The 23,225-nt window shown below is 36.7% G+C and overlaps 1 protein-coding gene across 1 annotated transcript in view; it reads left to right on the top strand.

The window, feature by feature from the left end:
• The window catches only part of LOC145684231 (putative ribosome production factor 1), a 30,286-nt gene that overhangs the window by 931 nt on the left and 6,130 nt on the right, over positions 1-23,225 (top strand). Inside the window, exons 2-4 of the mRNA XM_081756323.1 lie at positions 4,429-4,653; positions 13,430-13,583; positions 21,304-21,386. Of these exons, the coding sequence (XP_081612449.1) occupies positions 4,429-4,653; positions 13,430-13,583; positions 21,304-21,386 (462 nt within the window). The remainder of the gene's footprint in view (positions 1-4,428; positions 4,654-13,429; positions 13,584-21,303; positions 21,387-23,225) is intronic.

Genomic DNA, 23,225 nt, shown 5'->3' on the forward strand with positions numbered 1-23,225 from the left:
TGTGGACATATGGCACAAGAACTACAGTACATAAAATACGAACCAATTTGTGTTAGGTGGCCACTAAAAAGCACGAATGCTATCTAACCGAGTGAGGGCAGGAGCGCAGCAGGGGATCCCGAGCGGTAGCGAGAAGGTGCTTTCGCAAGGCACAGGCACGTCAGTGACGGAGTGTATAAACAGACGTCATTTGCAACCTTTTACTGAGAGTCACAGTATCGGCTCCGGAGTTGTCGATGGATTTGGGAAAGACTAAATGCCACCTGATAAAAAAAAAAAAAAAAAACTGCCCTCTACCTGTAATTAGAATTTAACCCAAAATTTCATTTCGAATAAGATAGCGTTGGTTTATAGACTTCATGAGAATTGTTCTGCTGACAAGGAGATCATTTCGTCGAAAAGTTTTGATGAGTAAAATATGAAAAAATTAGTTTGAAATATCTTATTCAGAAGCATAGCAGCAAGTAGGTGCATTAGTATATATATATTAATAAAAGGAGGAAGCAACCGATTTATTTTACACACCACAATTATCTGTAGGTGCGAATTAAACAACGTACAAAGAGTGAAAAAGTGGCTTGACCGGGACTCGAACCCGGGATCTCCGGCATACCGTGCCGATGCGTTAACCACTACGCCACCCCGTCTGCTTCCCAGAACAGCGATGCACTCTCTGACTCCTGCAGTTGGCGCTCTCCACTCAGACCACTCTACTCATGACGGGAGATCCCGGGTTCGAGTGTCAGTTCAGTCAAGCCACTTTTTCACTCTATTAGTATATATTTTGCTAGTATTAGTATATATTAGTAAGTATTAGTATATATTTTACATTAAAGATAGGCCTATATTTCCGTAGTTGGTTTCTATCCATAAACTAGCCAAAAGAGAAGTAATAATTAAGAGACTACTCACCCTAATAATTTTAAGGGTTTTGTTGGATTAAATTCCAAAGTTGGTTGTCCGTTTCTAGCAAAATTTTAAAAATTAACCGGGAAGAAATGAATAATTTGCTCGTTTCTGTTTATTTAGTTTTTTAGGTATTATTTTTTAAGTAGTTATAAACATTTAACTATTTGGCAAGTGGAAGGAACTACTTGGCGCAAGGTTGCCGCATGGTTGGATTGTGGGAAAGTAACGAGAATTTTGTATTGTGAGGGAAGGTTCTAGAACACAGGTCCCCCTACATAGGTTTGTAACTAGATTAGTTCCTTTCTGTACCAAAGTTTAATATTTAATTCACATGGTATTGCCAAGCGAGCGTTAGCGAGTGAAGGCGGGTTAGAGCCCCGCAGGGCACGTTGTTTTCTGTCTTTATTACAGCTAAATGGGAAGAGGGGCCTGTGTTCTAGAACCTTGCCGTATTGTGAACATGAATTCCTCTTGAATATCTGTTTCTTCGCCGGAAAGCTTTCTAGAAATTTGATACAATGCTTTGTAACTAGGATATTTTTATTAATACCTGGCTTAGCTTGTCAAATGCAATTTAGCAACAGGATGAATGTCTGAAGATAATGTTACTGAAATGTCTTCTATTAGAGAAAGCGAATGTTGTAAGAAATTATTTCGAGCTTCCAACTATTTTATAAAATTGGGTAGTTTGGGGAAGTGAGTTTGGAAATGAAATGAAATCTTTGTTTTACGTCCCACGGTTATGCCGGTTAGGTTAAAGGAGACGGTGATGATGAGTAATGAATGAAATGGTGGAATGAAGAAAGTAGGAGGAAACGGGAGAACCCCGGAAAACCCACGCACACGATGTTTGTCCACCACAAAGTTCACTTGGCGGAGGCTGGGATCGAACCCGGGACCCCAAGCACCAGAAGTGAACGCTCTACCATTGAGTCACCGCGGCCCCGGAAGTGGGTTTGGATGTGTTGCGAAAAATATGGAGTCGGTGATAATAATAACAGTGTAAAAGAGTGCAATATACATTTTTAATGTGATAGTTTTGAGTAAAATACGAAATTTTAATTGAAAATCGTAAAATAAGTACGCAGTATATATAATGATTTTAAGCACTATCAACTACAGTTAAATTGCTTGTCAGGGCGTGTACTATAATGTACAGCGTTTCTGCATGTCTTTAGAGGTGTGACAAGAAATAAGCATTTTGCTTAGAAATTCAGGCTCTTAACTACCACACAGATATAAGGTATCTTTTTGATATAGTACAATTTTTCGCAAATTTAATTTGTTCTATTTTATAGAATCGCTGATGTGTTTTTATTACAAACTCTTGTATCCTACCTACCAGGGTTGTCTGGTTTAAACCGGGTGATTAAAAAAAAAAAAAAAAAAATGGTTTAAACCAAAAAACGAAAAATGTTCGTAAAATTGTAAGTGTTTGTAAAATCTTGATAAACACACATTTGTGGGTTATCACGTTTCACTCCCGTATATTATTCGTATTATATTCAGACTTAAATTCCCCATTGATTACTCAAAAAGATTATACTACAAAAGCAACTATTTTTTTATAAGTTTATAAATGTTTGTTTTGTAGTTCTTATTATTATTATGTAATTGCAATCAAAGAAAAATTCTAAATATTGTTTCGTTTCAATGTTGACTATTGTTAAAATACATAGAAATGCCGTACTTTTGGGGGGGGGGGGGGATGGGGTCATACAGACACCGCGAGAGGCATTTAGTGAAATGAGAAGTATCTCTGGTATCTATTTATGTATAAAATGAGTCTGAGCCAAAGTGGACTCAAATAATTCGTATTTTTAATCACTTTTCTTACTGATGTGCAAATTAAGTCGTATTTCTTTAATTTGGATCAATAAAAGTCGTGGTTAACTAAGTTGAAGTAAATTAGTTCTTCTGTACTCCGTAGTACTTTGAAATTGTCCATATGTAATTCTGTATAATGGTTTCACTTGTGCAACTGTTTTATCTTTTTGTCCTTCTAAAATGACTCTTGACAGTTATGTTAAGAAGCATGTAAAACTCAGTACAACGTATTTTTGTCAGGATTCCTTTGTGAGTGAGTCAGAAGACGTATCGCATTTGTGGCCAATTAGTCCTGGTCTCGTGTTTAAATGGAGGACAGTTTCTCTCGGATGTAACTCAAGAAGCGGTTTTTATTCTGCTTTAAGCTTATGTGACCCCTTCCAGCATAACCCTGTTGTTGCATAACAACATCAAGGCGAAACAAACTTATTTCTGTCCATATATGATATGAATATGTGGAGTAAATTATTTTAAAAAAAAAAGTTTTTTGGTTTTTTCAATAAAAACCATGGTTTTTGCCAACCCTGCTACCTACAACTCTTCATGTCGGAAATAAACGCTCTACCTTCTAGTCAATGTGTGCCAGTAATCTACTCAATTAAGACAGTTTAGAAAGTGTAGCCAACAGCGAAATTCCATTATGTCCTGCGAAAAATATATCGTATTTTTATGGACTTTTTTCTTCGAAAAATTGCCTCCAAGATTCAAGTGCGTCTTATACTTGAAATTAATATAAAAATGTAGAGTGTTTGATTTAAAATTTCCGCCAGTCTTAAAAATGGCCATATATTCGATGCCGCGGGGAAACATATCTCTATCTTGCAACATTGGATTCAACTGGCAGCAAGAGTGCACCGATGCGACGAACACGAGTTGCTGGGATACACAAACTTGCTAACACTGTCTCCCTCCCGCCCCGCCATCACAAACTCAGAACCACAGACTAGAATATACAGACCGTAAACTGTGCGAAAAACTGGAAACAAGGCGAACCGTAGCGCCTCCAACATGCGACTACGGAACTAACCAGTCGATCTGTTAGTCGACAACCCATGACGTCACGCTCGGGAAATGTTACGGTATTTTTTTTAAAAAAAAAGTTGCTTAAAAATTAAGGTGTGCCTTATAGTCCATAAAATACAGTGTTATTTGAGGAAAGTAAATTATATTGTGCTTATTTGTACACGTGATCCCAGGTTCAATTCCTGGAGGAGAGCACAAAAATTTAAATTCACAATCATCTACTTTTATTAGTCATCCGTATCCTTTGGCCTAAAGAGCATACCATGGGATGTTAAACTTAAAAAAAAAAAAGAAAGAAAAAAAAGTCGTGCCCCCCTTTTGCCTTGTTTTTTATTTATCAACAGCCATATGGAATCTCAGCTGTCATTGGGAGCTTTGTATAGTAGTATACAGAGAAAATTATTCCGATATTTTTCCATATTCTATGTAAAAGTATGTATTTTGTTTTAATTGTTAAAATATATATAGTGTGTAAGAATACAGTGTAACATATCCATTCAAAAGAATCGGTATACCAGAGTCATCATTCTTACTAATACTTGGCTAGATTTGTGTTTGTAAATTTGTTTCCGGAGTTGGTAGGTTGTTTGGGTGCAGAAGTCAATTTGTTTTTTTATTTTATTTCTTATAACTATTTCTTTTTTCTTTTTAATTTTTATTATTATGTAGGAAAAGAAAGCTAAGAAAAAGCGTCGAAAGATGGAACCTCCTGGAGCTCCGAAACAAGTTCCCAAAACCATTGATATGATGCGAGTGCCTGACGGTACGGAATACGATGAGAAGAATCCTGATGAGGAACTAGAATTTGATTTAGATCATGAAGAATTTCGGAGTTACTTTAAAAAAGAAGTACAACCAAAAGTCCTTATTACTTATTCAGATAATCCAGAGAAGGTGAGCAGTCTTTAGTGATATTACTCAGGTGATTCAAATTAAAATTGGTTTGATAATAATGTTTTATGTATAAATTTATATTTGTTTCCCAAGGGCTAATAGCTGTGCCAGAGTGTTACCAATCTCTTATATATATAAAAATGAAAGTCACTATGTTTGTAACTTATATCTCTTGAACCACCCGACCGGTCTCGATCAAATTTTCAGCATAGATGGGGTTCGGCCCTGGGATAATTTTTATCATTTCACTTTGACAGTGCAGTGTAGGGGAACTGGGGGGGGGATAATTAAAAATGATCGAAAATTACCAATATTAGTGTCGAAGCCGCGGTAGCTGTAACTATCTGGCAGCAATATGAATGGATTTTGTAAAAGAACGAGGAAGGGAGTGTCTGAACACTATGGACGTTTTCCTCGAAAATTCGTCGTCCGCTGCCTTCTTTATTCATGGAGCATGGTGGCTCAGTGGTAGAGCGCTTGCATCTGGTGCGTGGGGTCCCTAGTTCGATCCCCGACCAAGTGAGTTCGTGGTGGACAACATCGTGCTCGTGGATTTTCTCGAGGTATTCCTATTTCCTCCCGCTTTCTCATTCCATCAGTTCTTCCATCATCATTCACTTGCTTTTATCATCGTCTCCCTTAGCTTAACAGGCGTAATCGTGGGAAGTTAAACTTGAAAGATAGTGCCGATTCCATAGTTTTTGGTGTCGGAGGAGATGAACAGTGACACTTTCGATGCCGTTCAAATCCAAATTCAGTCCACAATAGTGATATTTAATTTTTATTTATATAGGCTACTTATTATTTTCTGATTTTTCATTATATTTTCTTTGTTCAGTCGATTTGAGAGCGCTTCAGTAATATTAATAGTAAAAAGTGACTGACTTTAACGGAACATATTACTAATGTTTCTTATTTTAACCCAGCGAAGCGGGTAATTGACGCTAGTACTCAATAGAAATAAGTAAACCATTCAATTGTTATCACTGAATGAAGTACAATATTATGTTTTCTTTCATTTCCCTTGACTGATTTATTTTTGATGTCTTATTTTTTACATGTCCATGTGTGTAGTTATATCACATTTCTCTAAGTGTATAGGCCATTCTCGTGTGACTGTTGCATTTATTTCACAGTTTCAGGCGTTCACAATGTATAGAATGTATGGACCATTTAAGAACACTGGTCAAACATTTCGCGGATCGAGCCAGAAACAGCATAACCCCAGTATTGTGCCGATATGATTTATTTGCTTGTGCTTGGTGGTCGGTACTTTACAGAATGCACACAATTCATGCCAGAGTATGAGCACTGGAGAATTGTGTGATTTCATGAGGCATAACTGGCGTCCGGTAATAAAACGTGAAAACCACAACGCCAGAAGTGGTGACGCGGAATAGTTGGATCTGAGTTAATGTAGTAGTGTGTTAAATAGGAACAATGCCGCCACAGCGTGATTTCGAGTCTGTTGCTTGGAGAGCCACTGAAAAAAGGTACCCGAGAAAACCTATGAATATCATGATGTGCACCACTTGGCCGGGAATCGAACCGAGGACCCTGTTCACCAGGTGTAAGCGCTTTACCACTTTGCCACCGTGCTCCATGGATAAAGAAGGCAGTGGACGACGAATTTTGGAGGAAAACGTCGCTAGTGTTCAGATCCTCCCTTCCTCGTTCTCCTACAAACCCCATTCATATTGCTGACAGATAGTTACAGCTACCACGGTCAAATGTGTACAAGATCCTACATAAGAGTTACTTGGCGATAGTGGATTGTTCCATATACTCGGGGCAAATGATAATCCATCACAAAAAGAGTTTGCACCAAACATGCTGGAAGAAATGATGTGTTAGTTTTAGTAGTTAGGCAACTACCATGTTACAGAGAATTGCACACACACAATGTGAGAACCTGGACCCTGAAAGCTTCTATATGACGAAGGAACTTCACCAAAATATTGCAAAATTAATACATGGTGATGGACTCTGTGCAGTGGAATCAGAAGTCCAGTTTTTCTACAACCCAGACCACCTCGTTTACCAAACTTCATTCTCCTGAGCTTTTTTCTATGAGGTTATTTTGAAGATATCATGCATCTAACAAAGATATAGAACAGATATGACCTGAAGCAAGAGATGACCCGATGACACTTTACTACCATTGAAGACGCTATGCTACAGAGAACATGACGAGAAATCGAGCGTCGTCTTGATAGAAGTCTATTATAAAGGTAACCAAGAAAGTTCTGCCGCTTTTTGTGGAGGTTGTTTCATTGGCCCTCACACCATGAGTTGAATGCGAATGGAAATAAGGCGAAGGTCAGTTGTTGGTGTGGATATATACTACCTGGTATACTACCTGGTTATGGCAGTTCAGTTACACCGTGAGCTTGGAACTTGCGTAAAGATATAGTGAACATGGGACCTCCGCAGAGCGTCATAAGGGCGTGTATGAGTTCAAACTGGGGTCAAACGTCGCTGCAGCGGTGGTTTAACAAGTTTAAGGACGGCGACGAAGCACTCGAAGACGCACCATGTACCGGAAGACCAACATACCTACAAAATGAAGATCTTCAGGTAGCAATTGAGCCCAACAGTGGCCAGACACAGGGTTGGCAAAAAACCATAGTTTTTATTGTGAAAAAAAGTTTTTTTTTGTGGTTTAAACCCTTTTTTTATTGGTTTAAATAATTTGCTTTATGTATTTACGTTGCATATGGACAGAAATAAGTTTGTTTCGCCTTGGTGTTATTATGCAACAACGGAGTTATGCTGGAAGGGGTCACATAAGCTTAAAGCGGAATCCAAACCGCTTCTCGGCTTACATCCGAGAGAAATTTTTATCCATTTGGACTTGAAACCGTGACTAATTGGCCACAAATGCGATGAGTCTGCCGACTCACTCATGAAAGACTCCTGATAAAAAATACGTTGTACTGATCTTTACATACTTGTTAATATAATTGTCAAGAGTCATTTTAGAAGGACAAAAAGATAAACAGTTGCACAAATGAAACCATTATACAGAATTATATATAAATCTGGAATCTCCCGCTTTAGCCATTGGGAAAACCCTGTTATTACTTTAAATGCAAAGCAATAACAGGAAAATCTCGTTATTGATTGGCATGTAAAATTTTATGGTCAACATATAATCAGTACGCCAAAACTGATGTATTAAAGTACAATTTAGTATGTAGGTATCATTCAATTAAAATAAAACAAAGTCCAATCCAATCTAATGTTGGAAGCTACGTAGGCAGTCGATAAATTTTGTCAATTTATATCAATATATTTAAGCAACCTTGATTTCTTTATAAGACAACAGGCATTCAGGCAAAGCAGAAATTTTTAATTTGGTTTCGTTTCGTGTATTTTAAGCTTAACATCCTTATGTAATACCTAGGTTATTAAGGAGAAGGCTTTCGCTTAAAAGTAACATCCAAACCGCTACTTGGTTTACACTTGGAAGAAGGGTTATGGCTCGACCGAGAATTGAACATGGGATGCCTTGATTAAAAAGTGAAATGGAGATAAAACTAATGCAGATGGTTTGATATGTGGAAACGTCATCATGAAGTTTATACGATTTAAAGCATTTTTCGTTCTTTTTTTTGGTTTATACCAGTTGGTTTTTTGAAAAAAAAAAAAAAAAGATTTAAACCGGCCAACCCTGGCTAGACATATGAGGAACTGGGACTACAATTCAGTGTGAGTAGAGAAACCATTCGAAAGCACCTCCACCAACTTGGGAAGCACTACAAGTTGGGTCGATGGGTTCCACATGATTTGACTCCGGGCCAGAAGGCAAAGCGAGCAGACACCTGTGTTTCCTTGCTGTCTTGTCTGAGGAAGGAGTCATTTCTGGACGGAGTGTTGACATGTGATTAGTAATGGGTCGTGTACGAAGCTCCACAATGCCGTCATCATTGGTTAGCATCCCATGAACGGGTTCCAAAACAGCCGAAACCAGCACTGCACCAGAAGAAGGTTCTTCTGTGTGTTTGGTGGACTGCTTACGTCATCGTGCATCGGGAACTGCTGCCAGCTGTGCCTGTCAATGCAACTGTAAGAAAAACTCAAAACTCTGGAGCCAGCACTTCTGAACCGCAAAGGGGTCCTCCTGTTTCAGGACAACGCGAAGCCCCACGTGGCTAGAATGACCCGTGACATCATTCTTCGCCTTGGATTGGAAACACTATTGCATTCGTCATACTCCCCGAACATTGCACCATCCGATTATCACCTGTTCCGTTTCTTGGACAATCACCTTAGAGGACGCCAGTTCAATTCCCTAGTAGAGGTGCAAAATGCACTTGATACCTTCTTCGATTCACGGCCCTCCAAGTTCTACCACGATGGAATCCATGATCTTTCAGAACGTTGGCAGAAGGGCGTCGATGCTGATGGGGATTATTTTTGATCTTCCAGGTATGTCTTAGGTGACATATCGTTGTTCGAAGGTGGTGGCCGTGTGCGTGGGTTTTCTCGGGGTTCTCCCGTTTCCTCCCACTTTCTTCATTCCACCATTTCATTCATCACTCATCATCACCGTCTCCTTTAGCCTAACCGGCATAACCGTGGGACGTAAAACTCAGAGATTTCATTTCTTTTTTTTTCGAAGGTGGTGGGTGAAAAAGCGACAGAACTTTTTTAGTTACCTTTATAAATGAGGCAAATGAAACTTCAATAACTACTATTTTTGTTGTAATTTCCACAAATCTGTATATTCTTTGTTTCCTAAATAAAATCTTGAAGTTGTACAGCCTGTATAATTTCTTTATTTAAAAGATTCTTCCTGTTTTTTCAAGCTCATCCAATGTTACTCTTGTCGTGAGGCAGAGAATTTCCAGTGTTTACGAGCTTGTGCGGCAATTTCTTTATTACCTATAACAGCGGTTTCCCCCCAATCACAACAGGTGTACAAAACATATATTCCCGAATACTATTTAAAAAAAGAATAAAGAAGACGTAATAGAAGTGCACATTACAGTATTAACTACAATAATCAAAGAATATAGCAATATGTACAGTCGACAAACAAAACAAAAAGACCTTCTCAGTACATTATGCTTTTACAATTTATAATTACAAATAAAATTACTATCAGTTTCATTTCTACCTTGCTACTATAACTGAAACTTCTCGCTTGAATTCCAGATTGCTCAGATACGTATCAAAAACAAAAAAGAAAAGCTTTGTATGCAATACCATCAGCAAGTATAAATCTCAACTACTACTATAATTTTTGATACATATACTTGAAATGGTAAGGAGAAATCAATATTTGAGTTACGTCGTATCAATTCATTATGTTTTGTGCTAAGCGTTGTAACAGGTGAAAATCTGCGTGTGATATACCATAATAAAAGGGTAATCTAATACGCAATACATCTTTTTTCACATTAAAACGAAGTGAACCTAGAAAGTCGGGATTGTCAATAATACCATTAACATTTTTATAGAGAAAGATATGTTGACGTATTTCTCTTCTGATATATAATGAAGTGACTTCAAATTCTTGTAAGAAAGATTTATAAGAAATCCTTTCACAATTCGAGGACTTATTGTATTTTTTATAATAAAGAAATCGCAGAAACTTATTTTGCACTCGTTCAATTTTATCTATATTCTTTCTAGTGTAAGGAAACCATATCAGGTTAGCATATTCTAACTTACTCCTTATAAAACTATTAAAGAAATTAATCAGAGCCAATTCATTTTTCATCGCCTGAGTATTTCTGAACATAAATCCTGGTAATTTGAAAGCATCATTACACATTTTGTCAATGTAGAATTCAGAAGTTAATTTATATTCCAATGAGACTCCACGATCTTTTACAATATTGCATATTTTTAAACTCTTTCCAGACAATTGATAATCGTAACATAAGATTTTTCTCTTTCTAGAAAAAGATATAACACTGCATTTATTTGAGTTAAAATATAGTTTAATGTCTAAACTCCATTTATATGCCCTTGATAAATCAGAGTTTAATTCATTGCATCAGAGTTTTTATCTCTTTATATAACTTGACATCAGCAAATAACAAACACCTGGAATATTTGAAGATATCTGGTAAGTCATTAATGAATAATGAAAAAAATTAAGGTCCTAAATTGGAACCTTGTGGTACCCCAGAATTTACCGTATATGTGTACGAATTAGTATGTCTATATGTTACGAATTGTCAGGTAAGAAGACGTCAGCTTTAAAAAATTATTACAAAAGCCAAATTTAGACCATTTGTGTAGAAGAATATTATGATCAAGGGTATCAAAAGTTTTTGAAAAATCCAAATAACCTGTGTTGACATTATTTCCATTATTAAAGGTATTAAATATATATTGAACAAAGTTAACTAAATTTGTTACAGTGGATTTTCCTTGACAAAAATCATGTTGATTAATATATATATATAATATATATATGTTTTTTTTACATGATTATATATTCTACTGTATAATACATTCTCAAATATTTTTGATGGGGCTGAAATAATATAAACAGGTCTGTAATTTTCTTCCTCCAAAGAGTTACCTGATTTATGGATTGGCCAAACTCTTGAAATTTTCCAGAGCGTAGGATATATTTGTGTTTTTAGAATTAAATTGTAAATATGACATAATGGAATTTTCAACACTGAACAACAATCTTTAAAGATGTACGCTGGTATCAAATCAGGTCCACTAAATTTTGATGGTTTTAATTTTTTTTACAGGTTGATTATATTCTGAATCAGTAATTGTATATAAAGAAAGAGATTGAGATACTATCATATTATTTGAATCAAATTGACTATATGTAGAAGGGGAAGGAGAATACACACTTTTAAAGTAATCTGCAAAGGCATTAGATATGGATTCATCTGACATCAATACTTCATTTTTTATCGTCATACAGCAATTTGACTTTTTTATTTTTTTTATAAATGCCCAAAGTGGCTTTGTATCTAACAAGAGTAGACTCTGTCTGAGAGATATATAATTTATATAATGAATCAATCATACTTTTTAATTTCCTTCTCAATTCAACAAATTTATTATGATAGTAAACCGAGTATTTCTGCCGTTCTCTACAAAATTCTTTTTCCGTTATACATTTAATAATTGAGGGAGAAAACCAGGGAGGGTAACGATGTCTTGCATTTACCACCTTCTTAGGCACGTTCTTATTAATAATATTGTTAACAGTATCGTAAAATTTGTTCAATGCACTCTCAGGGTTATAACTCATCTTTACAACATCCCAATTTTCATCTCTTAAGGAAGTATAAATATTAACAAAGTCAGCTTCGTTATAATTAAACATTGTTACCTGATTCTGTTTCGCATTAGTTATTTTTCCTGCTAATAATATTTGTAATAGCAAAGATGGATGATGATCATCATCTTTTAATAATGTACACGTATTTTTAGCAACACTACAATTTATACTTTAATTAACAAAAACCAGGTCCAATGTCCTACCATTTTTATTCCTAATATTATTTACCAATTTTAGATCACAAAAAGATAAAAATTTCGCCAGAGCAACACATATGTTACCATTGTGTAGTAGGTCCGTATTATTATCTTTAACTTCAGGGATATGAAAGTCACCAGCAACCAGCACCTGATACTGGTTAGAAATAATATTTTCCATTAATCGATAGTATTCAATATACTTATCTAATTTAGAATTTGGTGGAAAATAAACCGTTGAAATAACAAAAGTATGTATCCGATCTGTATCTTAATACACACTGTTTCGACATTACTAACTTTCAATATTAACTTTTAAATTTTCAGTTTGGTATTTACTCAAGACAGCGATAAGAACACCCCCTCCTCCTTTAGTTACTCTATCATTACGAAATACGTTATATCGATCGTCAATAAATTCATTATTAAAAACATTATCGTCTAACCATGTTTCTGTCAATATTATTACATAATTTTCTGCAGATATACAAAGCAAGAGATCATACAATTTAGTATTAATACCCCTCACATTTTGGTAATAAATGCCTATCTCATTTAAAACCATTATATTGAGAATACTAATGTATTACAAAGCTTGTACATCATCCAAAGTTTTAAGAATTATAACGTTTCTATCATCTTGACTTTTTTATTATTATTATTATTATTTGATATTTCCCGTCTGATCAACCCATAAATATGCATAAATGTTTCTCATTTTTCTTTTTCTTGGCTTGACCAAAAATACGCTTTCTATAGGAGGTAATAGATTGATTTACGCATATAGTTTCACTCGTAGTTTAACCCAAATGTGTTCAGATTTCTTTTCACTTTCCTCCTCTGTAAAAACTTTTCCTTATCCAAACGTCGCACAAACTTAACTACGATTCCACTAAATTTTTGATGGGGTAATTTTTTCATTCTATGACATGCATCTACCATATCGTCACTAACATTAACATCTAAAGACTTGCCCTATATTTTTTACTACATCAAGGGTATTTTCATTTGTACTCTCCGGCACACCAAATATTTCAATTGTATTGCGCCTTCCGCAATTGGAAAGCCATTTAAATTAAAACGTGGAGAACTTCCTTCTAGAAAGGTAAAAACAAGTGGAAGCCATTGAGCTGACGTCAGATTGCTGTTTAACCTGAGATCTTTGTGAATAGTGAGTTGGGAGTTGTACATTATTATTATTATTATTATCATTATTATTATTATTATTATTATTATTATTATTATTAATAATAATAATAATAATAATAATAATAATAATAATAATAATATTTTCATTTTCTTTCTATTGCAGAGAACTCGTCTGTTTGGACGTGAGTTATCAAGAGTGATACCGAATTCAGTTGCCAAATTTCGACAGGGAGCCAGTGTAAAATCTATAGTTCGAAGTAGCATCAACCGAGGTTTTACGGATGTCATTGTTGTAAATGAAGATGCCAAAGAACCAAGTATCCTTTGAGTAACTTTTTTTTTTTTAAAAAAAAAGCATTAGGTAGGGCCTATATTATAAATTGTATTTTAATATTTTGTGTGTAACTCTGGTCCAATTCTTTGATTTTCGATTTTTCTTATTGCGTATGCTTTTTTATAGCATAAAAGTAGTCAATCAATCAACCTTAGTTTTTCTTCTTCACCACCAACGTTAAATGAAAAAGCAGTGTTGCCAGTTTTGCACTCTTTTCCTTTGGGTCTCATCATATCAACAATCCAGTATTTTGGGGAAATTGATTCGGAGTGTTTTAGGTTGTTTCAGAATAATGTGCACGTGCACCGTATAATTTTTGAGCGACTTTACATTTCGTTCGAACACCTTTCTGTACTTGAAACATTGCTTTTTTCTCTTTAACATAGGATACCTTAGCAATGTCAACCCAAATGGTTGGTGAGATTGGAAAAAACAAGTCATTTTAGATTAAAAACCAACAACTTGGCTTTTTCCATTTTTTTCGTATATTTATTAACGGAGTTGGTCTGTGGCCCCAGACTTTTGATGCACCCGGTATGTTAGAGTATCTGAAATCAGAGGACACTCGCACTCATTTTTGCTCTCAAGAGGGTCACTCCCACCCTCATTTTGATAGATGAGTGTGAGGGTAAGTGAAGGTGAGTGTAATGGAGTCAATTGATGGTGAGTATGGCTGAGGGTGAGGGCGTGTGAGTGCGAGTGTGAGGGTATCAATAATGTTTGAGTGTGAGGGAATTGATTGAGCGTGAGTGTGCCTGAGGATGAGTGCATCAACAATATTTGAGTGTGAGGGCGAGTGAGTCGATTGAGGGTGAGTGTGGCTGAGGATACCAACAATATTTGAGTGTGAGAGTGAGTGAGTTGATTAAATATGAGGACAAGTGAGTGTGAGTAAGTCAATTGAGGGTGAATGAGAGTAAATGAGGATTAGGGAAGATGCCCATATGTGGCTGAAATGCTCGTTATTGTCACGAGAAGAATAGGTTGGTTACATAAAATTATCCCATGCCTCTCCGTGAAACAACAGTTTTCAAAATCGGTGAGACACGTATCCATTTATTTTAATGAAAAGTTTATATACTGAGTTTCAAGTTCCTAGCTTGAAGGATTAGTGAGATCTTCAATTTGCTTGAATTATGACCCCCTTCCGTTAGGATATACATTTTAGTGAAAGTAACCTAAACACCCAGTTCAAGGTAGGTAGTAACACTATCCGGAAATTAATTTGAATCGGTTCAGGTGTTTTCACATGGTTCGATGTCAAAGACGATGCTTTTCACTTTTATATAAAGATTCCTACAAACTGGAAAGTCAGGGAAACCAATTGAACGCCAGGGGAAAAGTTGAAGTTAATGGAGAGTACTTCAGGATTCCTGCAAACTGGAAACTCGAGAGAAACTAAAGATGGTCAAGAAACGTCAGGGAAATCGATTGAAATTCAGGGGAAGATTTGAAGTTTCTTCGGAAGTTTTTCTTTTGATAAATGGAGGATACTTAAAATTTACCCCCGCTCCCCTCCAAAAAAAGTAAAAACATTATGAAACATTGATGCAATGAATCGGTGGACCGGAATATGTGTACTTTACTACGTCGCACATAGGGCCAAAGTATCGAGTTACGACGCCAAAAATAAAAAAGTTGATTCTATTGAATATCCTGCTCAGAAATCATCATGAGATGACTACACCTATATGCCTTTATGCGGAATATGATTAAATTTTATTGTCTTATTGCCGAGAACGATTATTAGCTGCAATTGCAATATTTGTGTTTGTACTTCGTCATACTTTGATTTCACATTGTGAACCGTTTCCTTTTTTTTTTCTTTTTATCTTAGAGGCAATTGGTCGGCGCTAACTTGTTGATGATGGAGTCATGTTCTTCCAAAATATTGTTGTGTTCTTACAATTAGATTGACACACGTACAATGGCACAATGGTACATGAAAGTATGTTGGAATCCATGTATTAGGAATCATTCGCGAAAGTTTGTTTATATATGCTGTGGCCACCGCTACCATTTAGGCCCAATTTATAATAAACATCGATAATATCACAGTCCTCCGAAATGTTCTGCAGTATCACATCACTCTGTACTTGTACTAAATGCAGAGCTCATCTTGCAGTGGAACCACAGCCTCGTTTTCAATTACCGTAATATTTGCAGGATAACACTTCTTTGTCTCTGCTAGATATGAGAGATAAATATCTGATCCTCTTTCTTTTGCTTCAAGTCTCATTCATTTATAATCTTCTTTTGGCAAGCTAAGATCCACTAGAAGGCCTAAAGCTTCGTCAGGGTTGCACGGTCATATAGTAGCAGATGATGTATCATGGATCGCTTTCATATTTTTCAATCTTTTAGGCGAAGACTGGATCGCCAATTTCACAACTTCGGCTGCAGTACTCTTGCCAGATTTCACCAAACTTGATTCTACATACAAGCACAGCTTTTCGGAAATGGTATTCTTTACAATTTTCTTCACATATCTTTTCTTACTTCGTTGCAAACTCTCTTCGAACACTTTTCTTGATCTTCCTCTTCTCATTTGCTCCTAAAGCCGTGATGTTGTTGAGGGACGCGGTGATGGTTGTAACACCGGAAGTGTTACGTCTTGATCAAGCCACTCCATATGCTTATTTCCCACTCGTACATGTAATTACATGCCCGCCATTTTGCCAAAACCTTTGACACAAATACTTTCATTACAGTTTTCAGTTTATTTCCACGTTGTTCAGCAAGTTCACTGATACCACACTTGTTTAATGTATACTGTAATAATTGTTCATTATATTTTAATGAAGACCTATTGTAAAAATGCTCTTTAAATAACACTATAAAGAGTTCACTTCTCTTAGTTTTCATGTTCTTCACAGATCGTTGCCACAGCTGTGTGTAAACAATACGCTCCAATCAGGAAAGGGGGAAAAGGGGGGACGTGTGTATTCCTGTTCTATGTTCGATATAAGATATACTGTCGAATTGTCCAAGAATAGTCGCGGTACTCTTTGGAACTTTTTTTTATAACTCTCTGTATAGTAAATATTTCTTCCTTGTTTCGACACCGCACTAGTCCATCATACTACCTGTACTGTATTTACACTAGGCTCACTTGTTAGGTTCACAGTCATTTTAGATGTACACTATATATATCTAACTCTTCAATATTCGTATTGAAATGTTGTTACTGCCACTTTGGGAAAATTTAGCACGAGCTGTTTCTCCGTCAGCAACTCAGGCACAACTAACTGCAGTTGGCCGTTCGAAATAAACTCCGACTTTGCGCACATACGCTGGCTACTGTGTTGCGTTCTCAAAACAAATTCTTACGGTACATCATGGACTGGTATATAGGGACTATTTTGAAGGCATTTCTGATTAGTTTCATCACAATATTTTTTTCTATTTTTGGCGCCGTAATTTCGTTTTTCGGCCTTATGTGCGTCGTTGTACTAGTTATTCTGAGACTTTCCAGATCGTCGAGAAAAGTTTACTGACAAGGGACATCACCCAGTTGTCCGGCTCCGATTTCAATGAAATTTTTCTTGCTGATAGAGGACATGTATTCATTATTTGTGATGACAGAAATTTTTGCCATGGTGCATGTTTTCTTTTTTTATTCTTTTTTTTTAATTAAGAGTTAAGTGGTTATTAGAGATTACTGCAGAAGTCCCTTACTTCCCTTTGTAAACGGAGTGTTAGTGAAAGAACAACAATGTAGATACATATAAGGCCTAGGGGGAAGTCGTATGGTAGGTATGACCTTGACGGCAGCCATCTTGAAATCCACCATTTTGAATTAAGCTCAAGTTTTTTAAATGGGAATAGAGCAATACGATATATAATTTCGAGCTAGAATTTAATCAGGAAGACAATGGTGAAGTTAGTTTTAAGATACGCTCATTTGGGGAAAAGTTACAGGCATATTAATTGTTTATATTTGGTCTAGGAATTAATTCGTGCGGTTGGTACGCACACATTGAAGCTGTAGTACAAACACAAAATACATAAATACCTTAAGAAAAATATTGTCCATCGCTAGCCACCACTTTCGCCCATCTGTCAGGCAATGTACGGATTCCGTGGCGAAAGAAGTCCTCATCCTTGGAAGCGATCCAGTCAGAGACCCATGTTTCGATATCTTCTGAAGAAGTAAACCGCTGTCCAATCAAATCGTTGTTCATGCAATCGAACAAGTAGTAGTCCGAAGGAGCAACGTCTGGTGAATACGGCGGGTGGGGTAAAACTTCCCATCCGACATTTTCTAAATAGGTTTTGACCGGTTTTGCGACATGTGGGCGAGCGTTATCATGTTGAACAATAAGTTTATCATGTCTGTTCTCCCATTCTGGTCGTGTTCTGGCCAGAGCTTGCTTCAAACGCATTAATTGTCGTCGATAACGTTCTCCATTCATAGTTTCACCCGGTTGCAGCAGCTCATAGTACACCACACCTTTCATATCCCACCATATGCACAGCATAACCTTTGCACAGTGAATATCTCGTTTTGGTTGTGATGGACCTGGTTCACCTGGTTTCACCCAGGTCTTTTTTCGTTTAGGGTTCTCGTAATGGATCCACTTCTCATCACCCGTAATAATTCGATGCAGAAACCCCTTTCTGTTCTGTCGTTGAAGCAGCAATTCGCAAATGGTTTTTCGTCTTTCAACGTCTCTGTCTTTCAATTCATGTGGAACCCAATGTGACATCTTTTGAATCATTCCCATGGCTTTCAAGCGTTTGGAGACTGTTGTTTGATCAACGCCTAATGCTGCTGCAAGTTGTTCCTGCGTTTGACACGAATCCTGCTCGAGCAATGCTGTCAATTCTTCGTCTTGAAATTTTTTTGGCTGTCCAGCTCGCTCTTGGTCTGCCAAGCCGAAATCACCACTTCTAAACCGTGCAAACCACTTCTGACACGTTCGCTCAGCTAGAGCATGGTCACCATACACTTCCACCAAAATACGATGACTTTCAGTCGCACTTTTCTGCATGTTAAAGTAATGCAGCAGGACACCCCGCAAAAACACTTTATCAGGCACAAATTGCGCCATGTTCACTTAACTACAAACTGGTGTTGTTGACGCTTTAATCCACTGCCCTATACTACGAACGATACGCGATGAAAGGGGTTTGCAACACATGCGTGGATACACGGAACTGTGGGACGCTCCGTTCGTTGCGCCATCTCTTGTCCACCCGCACGAATTAATTCCTAGACCAAATACTTACTACATGCGTAAGTCCCTTACTTCCGCTTCTAATTCGCGTATTAATGATAATAAGTGGATAAAAGCTTAGGTTATATATGTTATGTCTAGAGGGAAATGATACAGTAAGGGTGTCCTTACCCATCCATCTTGAAATACGCCATCTTGAATTAAAGTGAAGTTTTGAAAAATGAAAATCATAGCATGTGACACCTTATTTTAATAACAAATTTTCCCAAAAAGCCAATGGTATGCTTATTTTAGTTCTATAGTTAACCAGTATGAATTTAGGACTGCTTCTAATGCGCATCAAACATCCATTATTCTTTCTTTCAAATTGGCAGTACTCCTAAGTTTCACCGCATGTTTTAAGATTCCAACTGGCACTTTGCAATTGCGTAGCTCATATTTTCTAAATTTATTACAATTTTTTTTTAAGAGTTGGGATTTGTCAGTTCATGAATAGTGTTGGGATAAGCATCCAGCAATCTTTCTGAATTTTGAAAACTTGTCATGTAATTATTTATTTCCTATGCCATGTAATTATGTATTTCCTATACCTGCCCTTTAAAAACTCATTTACTGATATGTATCATCGCACAACGAAACAACTCCAACTTTGCATTCAGATAATACCGAAGACGTAGCTTGTATGGATAGTAGATGAGACGAGAAATCAAATGAAAATTCACTTCAAAAAGGAAAACGAAATGATTGTTGTGTAAATCAATGGTCTTTTGTTTTGTTTTATATTTAATTCTTTATTGTATATTTATTTATTTATTTTCTAGGGCAGTTTTTTAGCTAGTCAGACAAAAAGGTCATTCGTTTTCTAGTGATTGTTGTCGATGGTTCATTTTTGTAAGATTTATAATCAGTATTGATCGGAAACTCGATTAAGTTACCCTTTTTATAAACGAGTTACCTGTTTTCATATTTTTTTCATGGTACAGACAGCGTGTTGGGAACAATCATATTATGCCTCTTTGATATTTTCTATCATTGCTGCTGTTCCTTTAAAATTGTATTTATTAAAAACATTTTATTGTTTGTCGTTTGCGCAACATATAGGCTACATTTCCTGATAATTATGTGTTCGTATAACACCAATTTGTTATAGTTTCATTTGTATTTCTTTACGTCACATAGGTCCACAGGTTCCTCATGTATTCTGGTTTAAAATAAATAATTATATTGTAAGTCTTCAAAATTCAGAAAGATTGCTGGATGCTTATCCCAACACTATTCATGAACTGACAAATCCCAACTCTTAAAAAAAAAATTGTAATAAATTTAGAAAATATGAGCTACGCAATTGCAAAGTGCCAGTTGGAATCTTAAAACATGCTGTGAAACTTAGGAGTACTGCCAATTTGAAAGAAAGAATAATGGACGTTTGATGCGCATTAGAAGCAGTCCTAAATTCATACTGGTTAACTATAGAACTAAAATAAGCATACCATTGGCTTTTGGGGAAAATTTGCTATTAAAATGAGGTGTCACATGCTATGTTTTTTTTTTTTTTTTTCAAAACTTCACTTTAATTCAAAATGGCAGATTTCAAGGTGGCTGCCCTCAAGGATACCCTTACCGTATCACTTCCCTCTAGGCATAATATGTATTACCGAAGCTTTTATCCACTTATTAATACGCGGGTTAGAAGCGGAGGTAAGGGACTTACGCACATATTAAGTATAAACAATTAGTATGCCTGTAACTTTTTCCCAAATGGGCGTATCTTAAAACTAACTTCACCACTGTCTTCCTGATTAAATTCTAGCCCGAAATTATGTATCGTATTACTCTATTCCCATTTAATAAACTTGACCTTAATTCAAAATGACGGATTTCAAGATGGCTGCCGTCAAGGTCATACCTACCATACGACTTCCCCCTAGGCCTTATATGTATCTACATGGTTGTTCTTTCATTAACACTCCGTTTACAAAGGGAAGTAAGGGACTTCTGCTTGGTGAGTAAGGATAGGATGAGGCCTACTTAAGAATTTCATGGTCATGGAATTCTTACGAAAGGCCAGGGAAAATTTAGTTTTTTTTTTCTTTTCTTTTTTGAGAACCTGTACGAACTCCGTAATAGATACACAGATAGAAACACAGTAATCATTTATCAGTTTCGGTATTTAAACTCATAACGAAGCATGTATGCATTCGCTTATTACACTTTTGTCTGGTTTAAGAAAGAGAAGTAAGGAAGTTGAGTTGAGTTGATTTTGAGTTTAACGTCCCTTTCAGCACCGAGGCCATATGAGACGGGACCTCTCATTAACATAGAATCCAAACCACATGAGCTTCTGCCGGAAATCGAACCCGGGTCTCCCACGCCAAAGGGAAGTTAATTAAAGGAACGATGAACGTAAGAGAGTTGTTTTATGCTAGTGGATTATGGGGTATTCTCCACAAAATGTTGAACAGCTAACTACGATGAGTCAGCCACAGCATACCATGTATATTGTTTTCCTTAAATAATTTTTAGATGGCTTATTATTAATTCATCTTCCAAACGGCCCAACGGCGCATTTTCGAATGCGAAATGTGAAAATCACCAGGGAATTGAGAGTAAGTAAATTTTTCTTTCTTTTTTTTTTTCCCTTTATGTTTTAAACGCTGTTAAGCGAACACAGCAATTTATTAATACTATGCATTTGTAGTTACTCCCTTTCTTTGTTTTTCTTCAGGTATTTGCCTCTTAAGACTCTCTTTAAATTGAATAGTGCTAATATAATCTGGAATTGAGCGAACAAACTCATTGTAAATTAAATTTTGTACTTGTATAGAATGCTCTGAGGGAGTAATCGTAATTAATGTTGATACCTGTTTTTGATATTTTGTATGTATGACTTGTGATTCCTATTTTGATGATTACTATGATTATTTCAGATAAGTCCTTTTTGAGAAGACTACAAGACCAAAGTCACTATTGGTGAAATACACACAGTCGAGCCCGAGCCCTCCCCTCTCACGCCTTTGGTATAGTTGTTTCGATTTCCGGTGGCACAGCCTTAAAAACGAATTTATTTCGCTGGTCCGTATTCCACTTTAATCTATAGGTTCACGCCTCATGTATCTATCCTCTGTGCTGAAAAGGGGCGACTCCAACCAACCTAGACATATAAGTAGCCTCGGTCTAAAGACAGCCACTTGCTCATAAAGGGAAGCCGCTGTTTAAGAGAAAGAAGGAAAGAAAAAGGATCATTGATAAAGATTTGGTATCAATTTGGGTTCAGTTCACTGCCTGTCAGTTACTTTTCAAGGGAGAGAAAACCAAACAGGACAGTATTTTAAAAAAAAGCACACGGGGCCGGCTTCCCTTTGTGAGCAAGTGGCTGTCTTTAGACCGAGGCTACTATACCAGTTCAAGACATAAATAAATAAATAAATAAATAAATAAATAGAAGATAAACACTGTGTACACACATTAATTAACATTAGTGAGAGTGGATGGTTTACAAGCACTCAGGTGGTGGATCGTGGATAAACGAAGAGAAAATCGACAGACACCACTCTGCCTTATCAACGCCAAAGAATCATACGCAGCGATGACATGTTTCTCACAAAATATGGCCACCATTACAACTCTGAAGGCTCAGGGAGAGAGGGAAGGGAGAGGTAATATTCTATTTTTAAACTTACTTTGGCTTCTCTAATAACTGTGCAATAATTCATCGGATTCCATAAACATGATGCAATCAGTTTTCCAAATATCTTGATGATTTTCCATGGGATGACCCATTACAAAACGTCAATTTATTCTCACGGCGAACTATGTAAGGAATGTACATCATATTTTGCTCTGTCAGTTCATACATTGTAGCCTCTCTTTCAGTTCACTCAGTGGTAGGGCGCTTACCTTTGGTGCAAGGTGTCCTGGTTCGGCCCAAGGGTATGTGAGTTTGTGATGAACATTATGACATATGTGGATTTTCTCGGGGTTTCCTGTTTCCTCCCACACTGTTATTCTACCAATGATTTCTTAGTTACCCACTTTCATTAATCATCCATCGTCACTAACGTACAGGCGATAGACGTGGAACGTAAAACTAGATTTCATTTATTTTTTCTTCTTTAGTTAGCTTTGAAAAAAAGTGTGTAAATTAATTGTCGGAGTTTCAGACCGTTGAGTACCAATATCAAAAGTGGAAGAATGTATAACAAGTTGAGGGAGCGGACTGAGTAGCGTACAGTAGTTAATATTAATCGGCGGGGTCACGGTGGCTCAGTGGTAGCGCTCTTACCTCTGCTACGTGGGGTCCCAGGTTCGATGCCCGGACAAGTAAGTTTGTGGTGTACAACATCGTGTCAGTGGGTTTTCTCCGAGTACTCCCGTTTCCTCCCACTTTCTCATTCCATCAATTCTTCCGTCATCATTCACTTGCTTTAATCATAGTCTCCCTTAGC

The sequence above is a fragment of the Thermobia domestica genome, chromosome 4 (genome assembly GCF_964235325.1).
Source record: "Thermobia domestica chromosome 4, izTheDome1.hap1.1, whole genome shotgun sequence".
Taxonomy (NCBI): Eukaryota; Metazoa; Arthropoda; class Insecta; order Zygentoma; family Lepismatidae; genus Thermobia; species Thermobia domestica.